Genomic DNA, 20,411 nt, shown 5'->3' on the forward strand with positions numbered 1-20,411 from the left:
CACACTACTTTAAACTATGGCGTAGGGTAAATACACTACTTTAAACGATGGCGTAGGGTAAACACAATACTACAAACGATGGAGTAGGGTAAATACACTACTTTAAACTATGGCGTAGGGTAAACACAATACTACAAACGATGGCGTAGGGTAAATACACTACTTTAAAAGAGGGCGTAGGGTAAACACAATACTACAAACGATGGAGTAGGGTAAATACACTACTTTAAACTATGGCGTAGGGTTAACACAATACTACAAACGATGGAGTAGGGTAAATACACTACTTTAAACTATGGCGTAGGGTTAACACAATACTACAAACGATGGCGTAGGGTAAATACACTACTTTAAACTATGGCGTAGGGTTAACACAATACTACAAACGATGGAGTAGGGTAAATACACTACTTTAAACTATGGCGTAGGGTTAACACAATACTACAAACGATGGCGTAGGGTAAATACACTACTTTAAACTATGGCGTAGGGTAAACACAATACTCCAAACGGTGGAGTAGGGTAAACACACTACTTTAAACTATGGCGTAGGGTAAACACAATACTACAAACGATGGAGTAGGGTAAATACACTACTTTAAACTATGGCGTAGGGTAAACACAATACTCCAAACGATGGAGTAGGGTAAACACACTACTTTAAACTATGGCGTAGGGTAAACACAATACAACAAACGATGGCGTAGGGTAAATACACTACTTTAAACTATGGCGTAGGGTTAACACAATACTACAAACGATGGAGTAGGGTAAACACACTACTTTAAACTATGGCGTAGGGTAAACACAATACAACAAACGATGGAGTAGGGTAAATACACTACTTTAAACTATGGCGTAGGGTAAACACAATACAACAAACGATGGAGTAGGGTAAATACACTACTTTAAACTATGGCGTAGGGTAAACACAATACAACAAACGATGGAGTAGGGTAAACACACTACTTTAAACTATGGCGTAGGGTAAACACAATACTACAAACGATGGAGTAGGGTAAATACACTACTTTAAACTATGGCGTAGGGTTAACACAATACTACAAACGATGGAGTAGGGTAAACACACTACTTTAAACTATGGCGTAGGGTAAACACAATACAACAAACGATGGCGTAGGGTAAACACAATACTTTAAAAGATGGCGTAGGGTAAACACAATACTCCAAACGGTGGAGTAGGGCAAACACACTACTTTAAACTATGGCGTAGGGTAAACACAATTCTCCAAACGGTGGAGTAGGGCAAACACAATACTCCAAACGGTGGAGTAGGGTAAACACACTACTTTAAAAGATGGCGTAGGGTAAACACAATTCTCCAAACGGTGGAGTAGGGTAAACACACTACTTTAAACTATGGCGTAGGGTAAACACAATACTCCAAACGGTGGAGTAGGGCAAACACACTACTTTAAACTATGGCGTAGGGTAAACACAATACTCCAAACGGTGGAGTAGGGCAAACACAATACTCCAAACGGTGGAGTAGGGCAAACACAATACTCCAAACGGTGGAGTAGGGTAAACACAATACTCCAAACGATCGCGTAGGATAAACACAATACTCCAAACAATGGCGTTAGGCAAACACACTACTTTAAACTGTGGCGTAGGGTAAACACAATAATCCAAACGATGGAGTAGGGTAAACACAATACTCCAAACGGTGGAGTAGGGTTAACACAATACTCCAAACGATTGCGTAGGATAAACACAATACTCCAACGATGGCGTAGGATAAACACAATACTCCAAACGATGGCGTAAGGCAAACACATTACTTTAAACTATGGCGTAGGGTAAACACAATACTCCAAACGATGGAGTAGGGGAAATACACTACTTTAAACTATTGTGTAGGGTAAACACAATACTACAAACAATGGCGCAGGGTAAACACAATACTCCAAACGGTGGAGTAGGGCAAACACAATACTCCAAACAGTGGAGTAGGGCAAACACAATACTCCAAACATGCAACATGCAAAACCTTAACCAGATTTTCTAAGTAGAATAATAAAGGGTCATTATTTGCATTAAATGCAAACTAGAGTTATCTAACTTGGTTAACTAAGAAGGTTGGATGGTTCAGTACCATTGTATAAAGTCTTAATGCAATACATCAAGTAGTTGCTGAGATATTAACCTATGTGTGCTTACATGCAAAACCTTAACCAGACTTTCTAAGTCAAATAATAAAGGCCCATTATTTGCATTAAGTCCAAATAAGTGTTATCTCACTTTATTAATTTAGTAGGTAAGATAGTTGGGAATTCATATCTAAAGTTTCAATGCAATACATGATGTATTTACTGAGATAATGACATAAAGGTGCTTGCATGCAAAACCTTAACCAAGGTGTGACGCCGACGCCTGGGTGAGTAGTATAGCTCTCCTTATTCTTCGAAAAGTCGAGCTAAAAACCCGGCTAAAACCGTAATGATATCTGTTGATAAGATTATAAAATGATTATATTTTAACAAAGTCAATAAGAAATATTTTCAACGTAAAATTTAAAGAGTTAAGAAATTAGAGAGTGGATGGACTGACAAACAGTAACAGCAAACGCCAACTACATGTCCCTGGTTAACCTCTATCAACAATAATCGGAGAAATGGTAACCAGAATAAACAACGAACATTTAAGACAAATTTTATTTCATTGTGATTAGTACTTGCAAGGTCAACGTCACACAAATAATGAACTCAGTAACTGACAAGTTCTATAAATAGTGAGTAGTTCATACGTTAAATAAAATTCACTTCATTAACAAAGTGATTGGTTTATGGGCTGTAATGACAGCAACATTTTAATGTTCTTGACTTTTTCTACACTCTGTTGAAATAACTAAAAGTGAACTTGAAGGTATTTGGATCTCCTCAACCATTTTCAATAGAAAACAACCTCCGATGTATATGGGCGGAAATCTTTACATTTAACCGAGGTGCAACTACATTGTAGAGTAAAAACAATTTAACAGTTACACTTAGTGACTTTACTGTTGGGAATCTTTATTATTTAAGCGATTATACACTTCACAGGATATCAATTTAAACTTAATAATACAAAATACATGTGAAAACAGTACAATTAATACTATTATCTCAATTTTTACGACATACTTCTTCTGATGTACAGGCAAACATCGGAAAGCATTTTCGATGGAAAATGGTCGAGGAGTTCCGAATGAACATGTAGGTTCAGAATTCATATTCATTAACTTCTTGAGTTAGAGATTCGAGACTCAAAGCTGTCTATAATAATCCTGATGTAAAATCACTTTTACCTGAGCAATAATGTCATTAATTTCTGTATGTGTAATAGTTACAGCACCCACAACTGGAGTTATTGAGATTATTTCAATTACCAGGGTTGCGGGTGCTGTAGCTCTAAAGAACATGTTGTCAAGGACAACATTCTTTAAATAGTGTGATGTATTAGTGAATGGCATTGTAATTTATCTGCATGGTAGTAATAGAAAAAATATGCCTATTTAAGTTGTAACTGTTCTGATATGGCAGTTGATATGTAGATGAAAACAAAGATAACGCTCCATTACAAAAAGCTTATCTTTCTTTCATAAAGGCAGTTATATCAAAGAAATTCTAAAACATTTAAGAATTTTATTTACTGAGTCATAGGTCGAGAACTCAGACTCAAGATGCTTAAGAATATGGACACTGGGTTTTAGAATAAAGGTAAATGGATTAAGAACACTAAATTAATCTTCATACAATAAGATGTCCTTCAATTGATATGATGTTAATCCACTATGTTAAATGCTGAAAGCCCACAAATGAGGGACATACACATGTATGACTTAGTGTGTGTAAGTCCAACAACTTGCCTGATCATTATAAATGCGAGCTCCCATCAAAAAATTTATAATATCAGTTACATGTTTGCCATTAAACCTTCCATATAGCACCAACTTTTCAGAAGTTGAAACACAACTCTGTTGGCTGTAAACTTACACCAGAGCTTTTATTTTTGACGCTTAAAAAAATTCACTATATGTTTTAAGTGTCATAATTACGTCCTATGTACACATGGAAAATATTTGAGCACTTTTAAAAGCCCTATGGATGTGAAATCACAAGCTCCCACATACGATACTGGTGGCCAATGTCATTGTGTTTCTTATAAGACCCTTGAGTGTTAAATTGACATACTCCATTCCAAAGTTTATTATACCACTATGCCATAAAGTCACACACAATTAACATCACTAAGTGGGATGCAAAATTCACTTCACAAAAAATGTCAAATATCAAAGTCAATGAGGTTTTTCATTCTGGATCTAATCTAACACCATTTTCCAAGCTGATAGTCCTGTGCACATAAAATCACAAGCATCCCACATCACTGGAATGTCAATGTCACTTTGCCCAAAATAGGCTGATACAAAGGTGTTTCTTTCACTAAAGAAATCATTTCCAAAGCTTATACAGCCCTGTGCATCTATAGCAACAATCACCCCACATCACTTAGTGGGAGGTCAATGTCACTTCCCCATAAATAGGCCAATGTCAAGGTCACTTCAACCAAATGGGACTATGTCAAAGTTTGTATATGAGTCCACTAATGCATGGACAGACTTCAAGGTCAAGGTGATGTGTTTTTTATGTAGGAGCATCCCAACATGTGGGGGCATCATGTCACCTGTGGGGCAGCAAATCTCAAGGTCATTTTTGGGTGACCTTATGTAGGGGTCTCCCCACTGGTGGGGGCATCATTTCACGGGCAGGGGGCATCCAGCGCTCCACCTCTACGACACGGAAGAGCATCTCCTTTGTCACAGGGTACTTGATACTGTCACACACAGCTGAAAACAGTTAATTTCTTACAATAACAGACATGTAACACAAAATTACTACTGGGGATGTAAATCATATACCAACACCATCAAATTTGACATTCATCCCAGCAGTTCATATAACATGCATTTTAACGAAGGCCAACGTTCGTTTTTTATCTGTTTTGTTTTTTCCACTCAATAATTATTAAAGGCAGAGTTATGGGAATAGTTGAACATGTGTATGGTCTCTGGTATCAAGTTTCATTTGAATTTCTTGATCAGTTTTTGAGTTATGACCAAGACTATCACAATTCTTCGTCTTTTTTCTACGAAAAAACAACCAAGTTAAAGAAATATTGCAAAAGATGGGTCTAACAGACTGGACCAGACTCATACTTTTAATAACTACATGGTAAAATATAGATATCTAAAAATAATGTTTTTCTTTGTGGAAATATTACTCATAAATGTTTGAATTCCATCCATAGAAAATATTCAGACTCCCAAATTCTAAAAAATATTTTTTAGTGTTGGAGTCGGAATAACTTTTTTAATTGAAATAGATATTTTGCAGACAGTAATGTGGCATGTGCAGTTTAACAATAAATGTCACAGTACCAACAGCAGTAGTGTAGTGGTTGGGGAAGGATTTGTCTGTCCGTACACGCATATACTTCCAAGCATTTGTGGTCGGGTCAAAACAGCACTCTATAATCTTCTTATCTAGTTCTTTCAGATCTTTGGTGTACTGAAAAACGGAAAAAATCAATTTTATACCTGAATAATAAATTCTGTAATTCGTGTTGTTTGTTCCGACATGTATCTTTGTGAGGGGGTGTTAAAAAAAAAAGATGAATCTGCTCTCATTTCTACAAATATAATCAAAACACACAAAACATTTGTGGAAATTTGACAATTTGACAATTTTGGCCGAGCAATGCCATAGTGACTCACAGACACATGGCTATTTGGTTTGTTGCATCATATTTTTCCAAGTGCATTATCTTTCCTAGCATTTCATATACCATAAAATTTGGTAGCATAAAATTGTATATATAAAACTTTGTACAATTTGTTACCTTCATTTCTGAGAATGGTTGCTCGAGGCCGGTCACGTACAAGAGGGCTCGTTTGGATGCCAGCATCCTGAAACACACATTGAAAATTTATAAAGAGAAGGCCGTGTATGTATGAATTGGCCATCTTATTATGGCATTATGGTGAACTGAAGATATTTCCGATTACATATTTTCCTAACTGCACTAATACTAGACAATAGGCCAGTGGTGGAAATTAGCAAAATCCTGCAAGCCATGCACTGGTTAATGCTTTCCTTGCTTGCTCAAATTCTGAATTTAACATAGAAGTGGTTGTTTAAAAAAACTGGTGTAAGGAGATTTCGAGCTTGCTCTTCCAATTGTTATGCCACTTTCAAAATGACATACGGTACCTTAAACTACATGTTGAAAAGTGTTATAACAATAAAATAGTTACAGAACCTCATATATAATTGCTTCACTGGAGAATGACAACACAAATCTTCTTAAACAGAATACTTTAAGTTCTATGGGTTATCCTGGAAAAAATATGATAATCAGTTGACTCAAGCGTTATGATAAGGTATAACTTATAGAGTTATAGGCGGGTATTGCACCTGGTAACGACTCACTACACTTTTTTATAGAACTAAATGCTGTAGATAATTAAGTAGTTTTTAAATTTTGTTCAGCTTGAACAACATGTCCCTTTTCAGCAGTACCCTGCCTTTTGAAACCCAGGCTGAAACTCTGTTTATGACAAGATGACCATAGCCTTGTGAAGTAACAATAATCAGTTATATGTAGCCTTACCCTTCTCCCCCAGCGTCCATTTTAATGACCATCTTAAAGTCGACAGAGTTGAGCTCGGGTGGTTTCCACTTTAGTGTCTCCTTACAACGTCCAGGATGGTACGGCTGGAATATAAAATACAGTCAGAATAGTCCAGTCATTGAAATTAAATTTGGATCTTAAGAGGTAAAATCATCGGAAATTACGACTTTCAGGTTTTGAGAATTCAAACAGGGTGGATGTCCTAAAAACAAAAGTATGTTCTAAAGGGTTATAAAATCATTTTGACCAACAACAGTTGAGTTCATAAAATGTGAAAAACAACCTTTTTTATTTAAAGAGCCAATTTAGAACTGATTATTTTATTGTAATTATAACTAAATCATTCCTTTCCTTAAAAGGCCTGTAACTAATGTTTTTTTCTGCCTAACCCTTTTATTGTCATCCTTGTGTATATACATTGTATATACGTGTGATGATAGTTTTTGGAAGACCATCAAAATGTACTTGATTGTACTAAACTCAATCATAATCGTTTTCCAGCACTCACATCAGGAACAGGTTGAAATATCAGGCCGTCGACCTCGTGGCTCACTTGGCTGGCAAACGCCCCATCAAGTAACTTAAAAATAAAACCAAATAAGAACAATGAAACAAACAATACAAGAGTGCTGTAGAGCTGTCATTTTTTGTCAGTCAAAAAAGTAGCATAATTAAACGATGATTATTAAAGCTAGAGTTATGGGCCTTACTATACATGTGCAAAATTGTCATTGTGAACATGTGTACCAAGTTTCAATTCAATATCTTGAACAGTTTTTGGAGTTATGGCCAAATTTAAACTTGAAGAATCAAAAAAGCAATTTTCATTTTGTTGTAATAATGCTATTACAGGAGCAAATATTAAAAGTACTGTAACTGTAATTAATAAGATGTTCTAGAGTCCGGCACACATCTTTTGTCAAAATTAATTATATCATAGATACTTTTAAACATTTAAGAATTTAGTTTTCTGAGCCTGAGTCTCAAATTCAGACTCAAAACGTTAATGAATATGGCCCCAATATTTCATTGAAACATGTAAGCTTAAAATCATATACAATCTACATGCACATTTGGAAGAAATACTGATGAATTTTCTGAATTATCAAGTCATTAAACACATTTGATACAAAAAGTCTTCAAACACCATAAAGAATCCATCAAATAGTTTTATCTGTAAACTGTCAAACTTGCATGTTATTATTATTGCCAGATAACTTTGTGTAAATATAGGAATGAATAAGAAAGTCTGACCAATTTGCCAGGGGCTAAAGCCACAAAACCGAACTCTTCTTAAGTTTTTTTACATTGACACAGTTTTTGTTGTAGGAAGTTAAAATTTTGTATGAAACATCTTTGGTTAATGTGTCAACATCTGTCAAAGTACAGTTTCACAAACTAATTAATTTTATGTCGAAAATCATCCATTTTATGGACAGTAAATCACCCTTTAATTCATGCTGTGGGGGGCACAAATACCGAACACTCTTTCCCTTAAAAAAGGCCCATGCTTGTACCTTTCTAGCCGTGACGATGTCCCAGAATGGTTTAATACGGACACTGAATGGTTCCCGTGCCTTGTCAAGTTTACCTGCGCTCATCTTTGCATGCCGGGGACCGATGATTTCCTTTTCTATGCATAGAATCCGTGTGTTGAAATCTGTCTTACCTACCTCCTTACCCTAACAAAAAACAACAAAAAAATCTTAAGTTCATAAAATTTAGTCATAGAGAAGCATTCTAACCAACGAGCTTTTTGTACGATCAATTTTTCGAATCCTGTATTCTTGGTTGCCATGAGATATATTTTGGAAGAAACAATTGGCTGAAAATATTACTCTTGACTTATTAAATATTACTCTTGACTTATTTAGATATTTTTTTTCAATTCTATTTCTGACACTCCCTTTATATCCAAAAGAAAAATTGTGATCTGATAATGTTTGGTCCTAGCCTTATTGATAAGATGCCCTTCAAAGTCTAAAATGGCTTTTTCAAGCATTCAAAAAAGACACAAACCATAGAAAATAATTTAAACATTATTTTTTTGAAAAAAAAAAACAACAACCCACAACATACCGTACTAATACTTGTGCCTTTATTTTTAAAAAACTACTGAAGCGACCAATATTAAAGAAAATTTACCTCATTTGTCTATTGTAATTAAGTGTAATTAATTTGTCTGAATGTAATAACTGTCAAAATTTGTGTATCAGATATATTTTTGTCACCATTTCTAAAAATATTTTCAACTATCTGGGGCTTATTTCAAGAAAGATGTTAGGCTTAGTCGTTAATCACATGTCCGGTTAGCTCAGTGGTTAGCACACTCGCTTCTCAAAAAGGCGACCGGGGTAGATTCTCGGTCTGGGCATATGTGAGTTTGGTTGGTGGTCACCAAGCCAGGCCAATGGGTTTTCTATGGGTTTTCCAGTTCCCCTCACATCACAAGACCACACTCTCGCACAACATATTGCCACCGAGAGTGACTAAGTATAAGTTAATATAAAAAATTTCCCAATTGTTGTTAAATAAATAAAGTTTAAACTAATCACATGTAGAATTTATTCATATGTTTTACTTTATTCTCCATATCAGATTTTGTGACTGATTTGAACTTTAACTAGTATTTAAAGTAAACACAAGGTTGAAGAAATAAAAAGATTCAATTTGTTGCAACTTTTGCCATTTATACTGTCAGATATAAAATAATTACAACCAAGATCTATAAATGAAACCGACCCTTGAGCCCTTTGCAACTCATCACAGCATTAAGTCATCTACAGTCACATTTAAATTAAATGAAAGCCCAAATTCCACTATTCATTTATTTTTCATTTCGCTCATCCGCTAACCATAGTTTTGTTGAAATAGTCAATATTCAATTAAAAAACACACACAAAAGGAACAAATTTAAACCATTAATGTCACAAAAACGTAAACTCATGAGAATAAACATTATGTGTACAAGGAGCTTATATCTGCCTAAATACTTGATGAGATTTATTTCTTGATGAAATATAATCCCTTTATTTGTCAAGTGAATGGTTGATTGACATCCAGCGTCGTGACAATTCTTTTGCAGTTGTTTCTTTTTACAACGATTGTGAAACAAGTTACTACAACAGTATATTAATCATTTATGTTGGCATGAGAATTCATGAGAGTGTGTTCTTGTGTTATGGGGGAATACGGAGAGCCTGGAGGAAACCCACTTGTCCGGCCTGGTGATCATAAACCAAATTCACATGCAGTTTTTATTGACATAAAGCGTGTACGAAACAGTTGAATTTTTACTGGATCTTTCTTTCATCTGTTTATGATTATTTCATCTTTCATTGCCAACTTCAGTCAAAAACTAAATGAAGAACAAAGGCCAAACATTCTTACTGCAGTACAGACCTCAAATTTGATGATGTCATAGATGAGGAATCGCGGCACATTCTGACCGTTAACCGTGTCCACGATCATTTCCCCATCAAGCAAGGTGTTAGTTGTGTGCCCGTTGAGATCCTTTCGCCGTGGAAACTGCCAAAAATAGAACAAATTTGCTTAGATGAAGAAAGCAGAAAATAAGGAACTCTATTAAAATTTTCAACAAATTTTACTGTATATTGTACATGATTATTATCCATAGAAATTTATATAATGAAAATGAAAACAGCATCATCTCAATTTCCCCCAGCATTATCAATCTAAGCACAATAGTGTTTTGTACAATTTTGTACCAGTTACCAGTATACTTTTTGATTAGAAAACAAATGCAAAATTTATGACATAAATTGATTAGAATAACATCCAAACTGGATTAATTATGAAAAAAATAGAAGCCCTGATGAACGGTCAATGAGCAATAAACTAACCAAAGTCAGACACGAGTAGAAAAGACTTCCTTATTCTTAGAAAAGTTAAGCTAAAATCCTTGTATGTTCAAGGCAATCTCCAGTAATCTTGATTTAATCCCGATGTTTAATACATGTACACATTATTTTTGCTTTAACCTGGTTTTTCCAACTATTTTCCTGAGTATATTATCTTTCCTACCATAAAATCTGTAATTCAGTAGTTTATCCTTGAGGATTAAGAAGGAAACATACCATGAGATTTGGTACATGGAAGACTGTGTTATCCCTGTCCAGCATAAATACTTGGTGCTCACCATCTATCAACATCATAAACCTGAAACAAAGAAGATATAAAATAAGTAGATTATTACAAGATTACAAAATTTACACTCGAAATTCAGTGCAAATGTCTAATCGTCAAAACATGTATAAATCATATTATTGTCCATTTGGTTGGATGAAACTAATATTGGTGTCAATTTTTACTTTTCAGAGATGATGAGGCCAGTTTCAAACCTCCCGTTAAGATTTAATTGAGGTTTGGAGGTCAGAAAGGTCGGTAGGTTTGACTTTTTAATTAAGCTGTTCAAGTTAACAGGACTTTTGAGCAACCAAACACTAATGAACTTTATGATTTAACAGACTGCAAGCTGTTAAATGGCCTGTTAGGCCTGAGGAGGTTTTAGGTGGTATTAAAACCCATAACCCTTTTATAGGGCAACAGCTAAACATCTATACCTCTTCAGCACTTAACCATCACACACCTTTCTGAACGAGGATAAACATTACTAATATGACATGAATAGAAGCCAAGCTCAAGCCTGGTTTCATGCCTGTTTGTCAGAGGTGGCCAAAGTAATCCATTGTACACAACCATGAGCTATTATATGACAACATATAGTTCCTGTATTGGTCAATTGAATGGTTGAAAGAAAAACAAGCTTAGTGTTTATTTCTATAAAATATAACTTTACTTTCATAATTCATACCTGGTTCCATCAGCCTTCCAGCTACATTTATATGGCTTCTTCCTCAGATAGTCAATATTCTTCACATCCAAAGAAATCGGCTGGGAGCCAGGAAATCCTGACCTGAAATTTTACCAGACAAAAATGACCTTCAGCAAGTGGAAAAAAGAAACAAGAGCTCAGCAGAGCAAAGGCTTACACTTGTCTTTTTTCTTCTGAAAAAAGGGCAGAACTTAAATTTAACTAAAGTCAGACTTCTGGGCCTTGTTTTACAGATGCCCCTTGTCTCTTGCAACATGTGTACCGAGTTTCATTTAAATATCTTATACATATGCTGTTTAAGTTGAGGCCAAGGCTTAAGTTTTTCACAATGGCATTGTTTATGGTAACACCAAGGCTATCACAATAGCCCGACATTTGTTCTTTGAAAATTAGACACAAAAGCTAATAACATTTTTTCATATTCTTCACATCAATCGTGACATGCTTTAAACATAGAAACCCTATCTGAAATGGAACCATAAACGAAGCCAAGGGCTACAAGAGTATCCATACACTTACCCCTTCCAATCACACATATCCTGGACTTTCTGTTGAATGCTGCCGAGTCTAGGCTGGTCGCCGACCTGTTTCACCCCCGTAACTCCATCCACGAACTTTGCATTCTGAAATCAAAGAATTGTCTTCAGGAAGGGATGTTTAGCTTTGACTTCATGCTATTTTTGACTTTCAATTTGTCCTTTGCTAAACTATACTCAAGGCTATTTTAGTATGCCACTTATTTGCTGACACCTGTAAATAAAATGGCAAATGCCAAAATACAACAGTGACTTTTGAGACATTACTGACACCTATGAAGTCTGGAGTATAAATGCTTTGTGCAGTACAGATTGACTTCCAGTCAGTTCAAAAAGTCATTGCTAGTATGCATAATTTGACTAATTAGCAAGCATTGCCTCTTGAATTGCGCAAATTTCAACATTACCTAAACCATTGAGCTACAGACCCCTAAATCAATAACGACCATCTACTGACATTATCCAATGCTAAGTTTGAGGTCTCAACAACAAGCTATGGTATTCAAAAAATAATCTGAAAAAGTGTGTCAGCTGACAACAAAGCCAGACAAGGAAATCCCTAGGAAGATTGTGCATCCCATGATTTGCAGGGAACACATAATTCAAGACACCTAGTAGTATTTGTTTATCTAACAAGAGCCGTCGTAAGACAGCGCACTCGACTACGCCGCTTTGACTTCGAATACAATAACGATGTAATAATACCAAGTTTGGTCTCTTTATGTCAAACATAACTAAAATTATTCGATAAAATAACTTGATTTCCCATAATGAAAATGTTGTTAAGAATATACAAATATGCCTTTCAAAGGAAATTAAAAAAAAAAATCAAGGGCCATAATTTGTATTTAGGCTTAAAACGGAGTTATGTTTCTTGTTGCAAGATAGTCATAATAATTTTGAATTTTATTAAGTGCATTTAATGAACGGTATAGAAGTTTTTTTTATTAAAATCCCAACTTGCCCTTAACTTTTACTTGCCTAAAACTTTAACCTAAGTCAATCAGGGGCAATAACTTGTATTTAGGATATGGAGTTATGTAACCTCATTGGGTGATGGTCCTGAACAATGTGTGAAGTATTAAGTCAATTGAATGAAGGGTATATAAGTTATTAAACAATATCCCAACCTGCCCTAAAACTTTAACCTAAGTTCCATAGTCAATCAGGGGCCATAATTTGTATAAAAGATCATATGGAGTTATGTAACCTCATTATGTGATGGCTCTGAACATCTGTGTGAAGTATTAAGTCAATTGAATGAATGGTATTGGAGTTTTAAGTGAAAATCCCAACTTGCCATAAAACTTTAACCTGCCCTAAAACTTTAACCTAAGTCAATCAGGGGCCATAACTTCTATTTAGGATAATATGGAGTTATGTAACCTCATTGTGCGATGGTGTGAAGTATTAAGTCAATTGAACAAAGAATACAGAAGTTATTTATAAATATTCCAACTTGCCCTAAAACTTTAACCTAAGTTCCATTGTCAATCAGGGGCCATTATCTGTGTAAAGAATAATATGGAGTCATCTAACCTCATCATGTGATGGCCCTGAACAACTGCATGAAGTTTTAAGTCAATTGAATGTAGGGTATTGGACTTATAAGTGAAAATCCCAACTTGCCCTAAAACTTTAACCGGACGCCGACGCCGACACTGGGGCGAGCAGTATGGCCCACCTATTCTTCGAATAGTCGAGCTAAAAAGAATCACATAAAACAGACTACAATGTACCTTTTTCACAACCTCCTTCTTAAATCTTTTCCTAGCCCCTGCCTGGTCCGTGCCGTCCTCTTCAATAGCATTGCCGTCATCATCCACTCCCTCTTCTGACTCTATACAAGCAGAGGTAAGTTATACATGGTGTTTGTTGAGCATAAAATAGTTTTGCAATGTTTAGGAAAGTATCATCATCATAATTATACACAAGAGCACAAACGGATTAAAAACTTATCCTTAATACGCTCTGCTACTGGGATCTGAGGTCGAGTCTATCAAGGCCACATCTTGTGGCGACCTTTCCCTCAGCCAATCAGAGGCCTTCTAAGAAATCACATAAGGTCAACAACCACATAACTTTAAGACGGAGTAAGAGGACTTCCTAAGCATGAGTATATAATATGTGGACCAATTTGAATGTTAATAGGACTCTCTTATCAATGATCATATCCTACAATATCTTTTTCAAATCAGTTTCCCTGAGTAATAGTGATGTATTTTTATAACAAATTCTAAAACTGGAAAAGTAAGACAAAGTTTATTTGAATTTGAAAGTAAACTTTTCATAGAATCAAACAGAAATTCTTGACATATTTATATAACTGGTATCCAATTTTCTGAGTGTTAAAGTTATTATTTTATCCAATTTTCTAACAGTTAACATTATCATATTATCCAATTTTCTAACTGTTAAAGTTAGAAACAACATTTTAGTTTTTGTACCTCGTTGACATTAAATGAACAACAAAACACAGTACCATTACACCACTCAGGCAGAATGGGGGCAGCCGGTGTGTCATCTACATCGCCATAACGATGGAAAAGTTCCTGAAGATAGTCCTGCTTGTAGATGCCTGGTGAGCGAGCCTGTAAATCGTAAAAGATTGTATTTATCTAATTAACCTGGAATCAGACCAATCAATGATAGATTAATATTTCGAAATGTTCATGCTTCCACATTTTGGTTTCATTATTTAATAACAACAAATTAAATTTTGAATGTTAAGCTTCTGACTTGAATGGGGGTTTTCATTCATATAACCTTGATTCATAAAACTAGAACCAAAACTGAAGAGTATGATATGGGGGATTAATTATGGTGAGATGTTTGGGGAAAGATTCTGTTTTGGAAGAAGAGAAATTGGGCTGAAATAAATGAAATCTTGCAAAGAAAGTCCAAAAGGATAATATTATACAAATCAATTGTGAGAAAATTACTATCAAGGAGCAAATTACAATGACATTTATTTTGGTAGTCAAATGGGATTAAAGGATATTGAGGCTGGTAGCCATAAGATTTTCACAGTTATCCACTGTGGTAAGATGCCAGGTACATTTATATTTCTTTTAAGATCCCAGAATATTTATAATTTCAGTACCTTATAAAGGTCGTTTAAGCTTCATTCTTGTATAGTCTCAAGCAAAACTAACATATAAATAAAATATCTATGATTATGTATTGTACTTAGGACAAATTAAATAACGCCAATTTTATCCCAAATTTAATGCCAAAAATAATATGGTAGGTAGGTCGGGATATATACAGGTTTTTAAGTTGTAACAAATATGTCTCTGTATGTTTTTTTCAGAATGAAAAACATCACCTTTTTAACTAATTACATTTATGCAGCTTTCCCATGCAAGAAACAACTGAAAACTTAACCCCAAAAGGATAAAAACAGTTAAAGGTCAGAAAAAAATAGTGGCGGTGCCCGAAAAAAAATAGGTAGGGAAATCTGAAAAAAACAACAACATTTTATTTACTGTTATGCCTGATCATGGCTTATGAAACAGTCATGCCCTAAAGCCTTCAAAAGAAAGCCAAAACTGACCTGAGCATACAGCTGCACGGCAGCATCCACACTGTAAATGGAAGAAATCATGTTTTATTTCTATTTCAAATGATTTGCATAATTATATGTAAGCCACACTTTCCTTTATGTCATTCTGATATTAAGAACACAATATATTGACATCCACTTCACAATTTGGCATAAACAAATACCGGTAGCTAAGTATTTTTAATGTATATGATATAAACAAATTATAAGGTATATTAATTGTCATCAAAATTAAGCTATTGGATGAACATGCCCGAATTCTTACACTAACAATTGCTATCATTTTTTTAATAATCCTGCTACATAAAATCTTGATTTTAAACAAGCTTGTAAAATATTTTACCTGTGCAGGGCTTTCAGTAATTTTGACCACTGTTAGTGTAAATATTAATCCTATCTAACCTCCAACTCAATTGTTCCACGATGTAGGCAACTATGAGGAACCCTGTACGATTGAATCCATGGGTGCAGTGGATGCCAATCATTTCCAGTGGTTTCTGGGAATGAAAGCGTGCCACCAGCTCAATAAACGCCTGCGTCTGCTCCTTTGAGGGTGTTTCCCCGTGCCTGTAATAAATTGTTGATTAAATGTTTTCACTTTTTAAATAATGAAGGTAAAAATCAAGGGAGATTTCTGATTCAGCATCATGTCAATTGCAAAACATAGCTATGCCTGACATAATATACAACAAAAAATATTTTCTATTCTTTTAAGATAAGGTTTGAATAAATTTATTGTATAAGACAGAGATTCTTTGAATATTATATTACCACTACATTGAATTGAAAACAAATTGTTTATGATAACAACACTACAACCTACCCCCTGCACTGCATTTTCACGTATCTGCAATCTCGTTTCTCCACCTCAAGCTTGTCGTAGAAGCGTGTTGTGTTGGTCAGGTCAACAACTAATCCTAACTTCTTCTGCAAACATCAACATGTGCGAGAACATAATTTACATGCTTTTTTCAGGGCTTCCCTAAGAATTACCAACTGGGGGTCAACAACGACAGATTGAGGGGTCTCTCGTAATCGTAATGATATACATGTATATAAAAAGAAGAATGGTTAACTCTGTATAAATGTTATTTTTGCGATCCCCCGGATGCAAGGTAATATTCTAGCTTGAAAATTGCATAAGAGAAACTCCTTATATATTTAAATTTCATGTACAATCATTTACATTCTAGCATTATTTTCTATAATATCTTGAAACAGTTGAGATATCATAACAGGTAACTTTTTCTAACTAAACATTTGAAAGTTTCAATTTAAATAAGGTAACTAGGAAACATGTTCTGCTTTACCTTGTACATTTTCAATGAATCAAATAACATAGAGACATTAAATCTACACTCCTCTGGAACATCATCATCATAGCGCCCATCAAGTGGAGTCTTGAAAGGCACAAATATATCTGTGGAGAAAAAAGACGTCATGACATATCAAATTCTATGACAAATAGTACACAACTATTCTCCGAAGAAGATGATTTAAATTATTGACTGTAAATAATATACAAAAGGAAACAAGTACAGGCAATTGTCTTAAATTTGCAGATGGTGTCATTCAATGAGGGCTTAAACTTAAGATGTTAATCATCATAGTGATGTAATGCAGTAGTATACTTTCACATTACAATCAATGGCATTTAATAATAAGTACAAACTGTAAATTTGTAGCATATAAAAACTACTCCTACTCACCAACAATTATCTGCCCTTTCCTAGGGCAATGCAGCCAGCGAGGGGGTGGACCCAAATCACTCCTCTTGTTTTTCCCCATAACTACAGAAATTTTCTGGCACCCGTCATAGTAACAATAGACACAACCACTTTAGTATCGCTTCTGTTCTTCTGGGTATTTCTGACCTATAAGCATTGAACTTGTTTATAATCAAAACTTCTCCAAACAACACAATGACCCCATTAGCACTTGTAAACAGCTTTTCAATTCCGAACTATCTGATGACACTTGTGGCTATATAACATAAAAAGGATTTTTTGTTACAAACTGGACAAGCTAAGAATGTTTACACATATTTATAGTGAACATAAACTCAAAGTAATGACAACAGCTGTAAAAGTGTACTAAAGCTTGTTTACCTGTCGCGGAAATAAGTGATATTCTAACGGTTTCACTATAATGCACCGAAAAATGTCACTGGAATAAATACCACAGCATCACTCTACCTAATACTTAAAAAATAATTCAGAATAGACTTCGTCAGCGAGGATAGTGCTAAGAAAACAATAAATATTGATACAAAAAGAATATCGGTTCACAACCGGAAGCGAATAACTTTATTTATTCAAATTGGCATGTTTCGAAACGGTTTCTTGCATTCGACAGCAGTTACTTCCCCTACTGTCCCTTTAGAGCGTATACGATTGAGGATGGACCGTTAACAGTAGCGTTCTCGAGAAAGAACGAAGTTTGTCGATTTGTCTATACTAAAATAAATATCAAGAGAACTGTTTTCATTTGTGTCTTGGAGTATTCTCTTAGAACAAAGTGTTGAGGATATACGTAGTGACGGTACTTAAATTCTCCTCGCGCTTCATATACTGTAAGTATTTGTAGTTTCTTTTTAAATTGTACTTTTGAGCAAATAATTGTTAAAACAATTATAATTAATCAAAATAAACTCTGAACTGTAAACTATTTTTCTGTGATAACTCGGACACTGGCACGTAGCCTACTCGACGAGCAGATTGACGCTATTAAACTCTGCTTGAAATCCTGTGATTTATAAATTCTTGCTGGGACCAATAATACTAGTAATCACAGATTCTAGGTATAAATCCCGTTTGACGTCAAGATGAACCCTTCAACTTGTTTTCAACAGCGAGGATTCGTTTCACACTGTGAATGACACTCATTTTTTCTAATAGTTTATGTCGGTAAGTTTCAATATTGTTGTCCTTGATGTACTTAATTGGCAATTTGATGAATTTCGAAAGTTGAAGTTGAGCTCATTGTTAGACATTAATTGTTTTTGTGCTGGAGAAATCTCCCCAAGAGTTCATTAAGTTAATTTACACATTTACAAATTTTAGGAGGCCGAGCAAGAATCATTGAGATCCAGCGCATGAAGAAAATAGATTTATAAAAAAAAAGACATATTTCATGTGTATTTAGCTTCAATCCTTTACTAGTTAAAAAAGTCAGGAACTCACATTAATGTGAGATTTATGTATTAATGTGTTGTCATCTGAAAATAAAGATGTTGACATGATTTAATTGTTCATTTGAATAAGCAATCATTTAACAAGCCTACTGCATTGCCTACTCCAAAGCTTCAAAATTCATGCTAAAGTTTAGGGGCTACCAGTCTCCCTTGAGTGCCGATGACCTACTAATCAAACATCCCGACGTTTCCCATGACCTTAATTAAAGGGTGCGGGGTGATACAGGAATCCAGTGGATTTCACGTGAAATCCACTCAAAACGTGAAATCCACTCAGAACTCAGTTATTTTAATTAATAATTTAATTTTTTGTCTACATATTAGAAAGTGCCTCGTGAAGGGTTTATATTTCAAATTTTATTGAAATTGGTCAAAAAATAAAGAAGTTAGAGCAATTTTTCATTTTTTTCCAAAAATAGATCGGAAATCGAGGTGAAATCCAGATTCCGATAAGTGAAATCCACTCATAACTCATTCATTTTAATAAATAATTTTCTGTTTTTGTATATTTATTAGAAAGTGCCTCATAAAGGGTTTATATTTCAAATTTTATTAAAATTGGTCATAAAATGAAGAAGTTAGAGCAAATTTTCGAAAATAGATCGGAAATCGAGGTGAAATCCAGTTTTCGAGAAGTGAAATCCACTCACAACTCATTAATTTTAATAAATAATTTTCTGTTTTTGTATATTTATTACAAAGTGCCTCATAAAGGGTTTATATTTCAAATTTTATTGAAATTGGTCGAAAAATGAAGAAGTTAGAGCAATTTTTCGAAAATCGAGGTGAAATCCAGTTTTCGAGAAGTGAAATCCACTCTCAACTCAGTTTTATTAATTATTTATTTTTATTTTTTGTATACATTTTGGAAAGTGCCTAATGAAGGGTTTATATTTCAAATTTTATTAAAATATATCAAGAAATGAAGAAGTTAGAGCAATTTTTCGGAAATCGAAGTGAAATCCACATTTTGACAAGTGAAATCCACTTTTTCAGACGTGAAATCCACTCACAACTCATTTATTTTTAACAAATTAATTTTTCTGTAGAACAAATAATTGAAAGGGCTTCATAATGGGTTTATATTTCAAATTTTATCCAAATTGATCCAAAAATAAGAAAGTTGTAGACCTATTTTGAAAAAAGATCGGAAATCGAAGTGAAATCCACATTTTGACAAGTGAAATCCACTTTTTCAGACGTGAAATCCACTCATAACTCATTAATTTTTAACAAATTAATTTTCCAAAAATAAGAAAGTTGTAGACCTATTTTGAAAAAAGATCGGAAATCGAAGTGAAATCCACATTTTGACAAGTGAAATCCACTTTTAGAGACGTGAAATCCACTCATAACTCATTTATTGTTAACAATTTTTGTTTTTGTTGAACAAATGATTGAAAAGGCTACATAATGGGTTTATATTTCAAATTTTATTCAAATTGATCCAAAAATAAGAAAGTTGAAGTTATATTGTGAGGGCGTTTTGTTGTGTATGCATAATTGTTTATTTTTTTTCATGATAAACACAATATCAATTATTGTGATGTTAGTTATAAATATGCTTAT

At 34.4% G+C, this 20,411-nt stretch overlaps 1 protein-coding gene across 1 annotated transcript; it reads right to left on the bottom strand.

The window, feature by feature from the left end:
- Positions 1-2,660: 2,660 nt before the first annotated feature.
- LOC128205465 (mRNA-capping enzyme-like) lies at positions 2,661-17,937 on the bottom strand. The gene is made up of 18 exons (XM_052907115.1): positions 17,758-17,937; positions 17,359-17,523; positions 16,960-17,069; positions 16,473-16,576; positions 16,052-16,216; positions 15,641-15,671; positions 14,567-14,675; positions 13,824-13,924; positions 12,068-12,171; positions 11,528-11,629; positions 10,791-10,872; positions 10,096-10,221; positions 8,211-8,375; positions 7,202-7,273; positions 6,673-6,776; positions 5,902-5,968; positions 5,441-5,570; positions 2,661-4,849 (listed from the first exon to the last, which is right to left on the bottom strand). The coding sequence occupies exons 2-18, from the start codon at positions 17,435-17,437 to the stop codon at positions 4,710-4,712; spliced, it is 1,791 nt and encodes a 596-aa protein (XP_052763075.1). The 5' UTR covers positions 17,438-17,523; positions 17,758-17,937; the 3' UTR covers positions 2,661-4,709.
- Positions 17,938-20,411: the final 2,474 nt, after the last annotated feature.

This window comes from Mya arenaria, chromosome 10 (genome assembly GCF_026914265.1).
Source record: "Mya arenaria isolate MELC-2E11 chromosome 10, ASM2691426v1".
Taxonomy (NCBI): Eukaryota; Metazoa; Mollusca; class Bivalvia; order Myida; family Myidae; genus Mya; species Mya arenaria.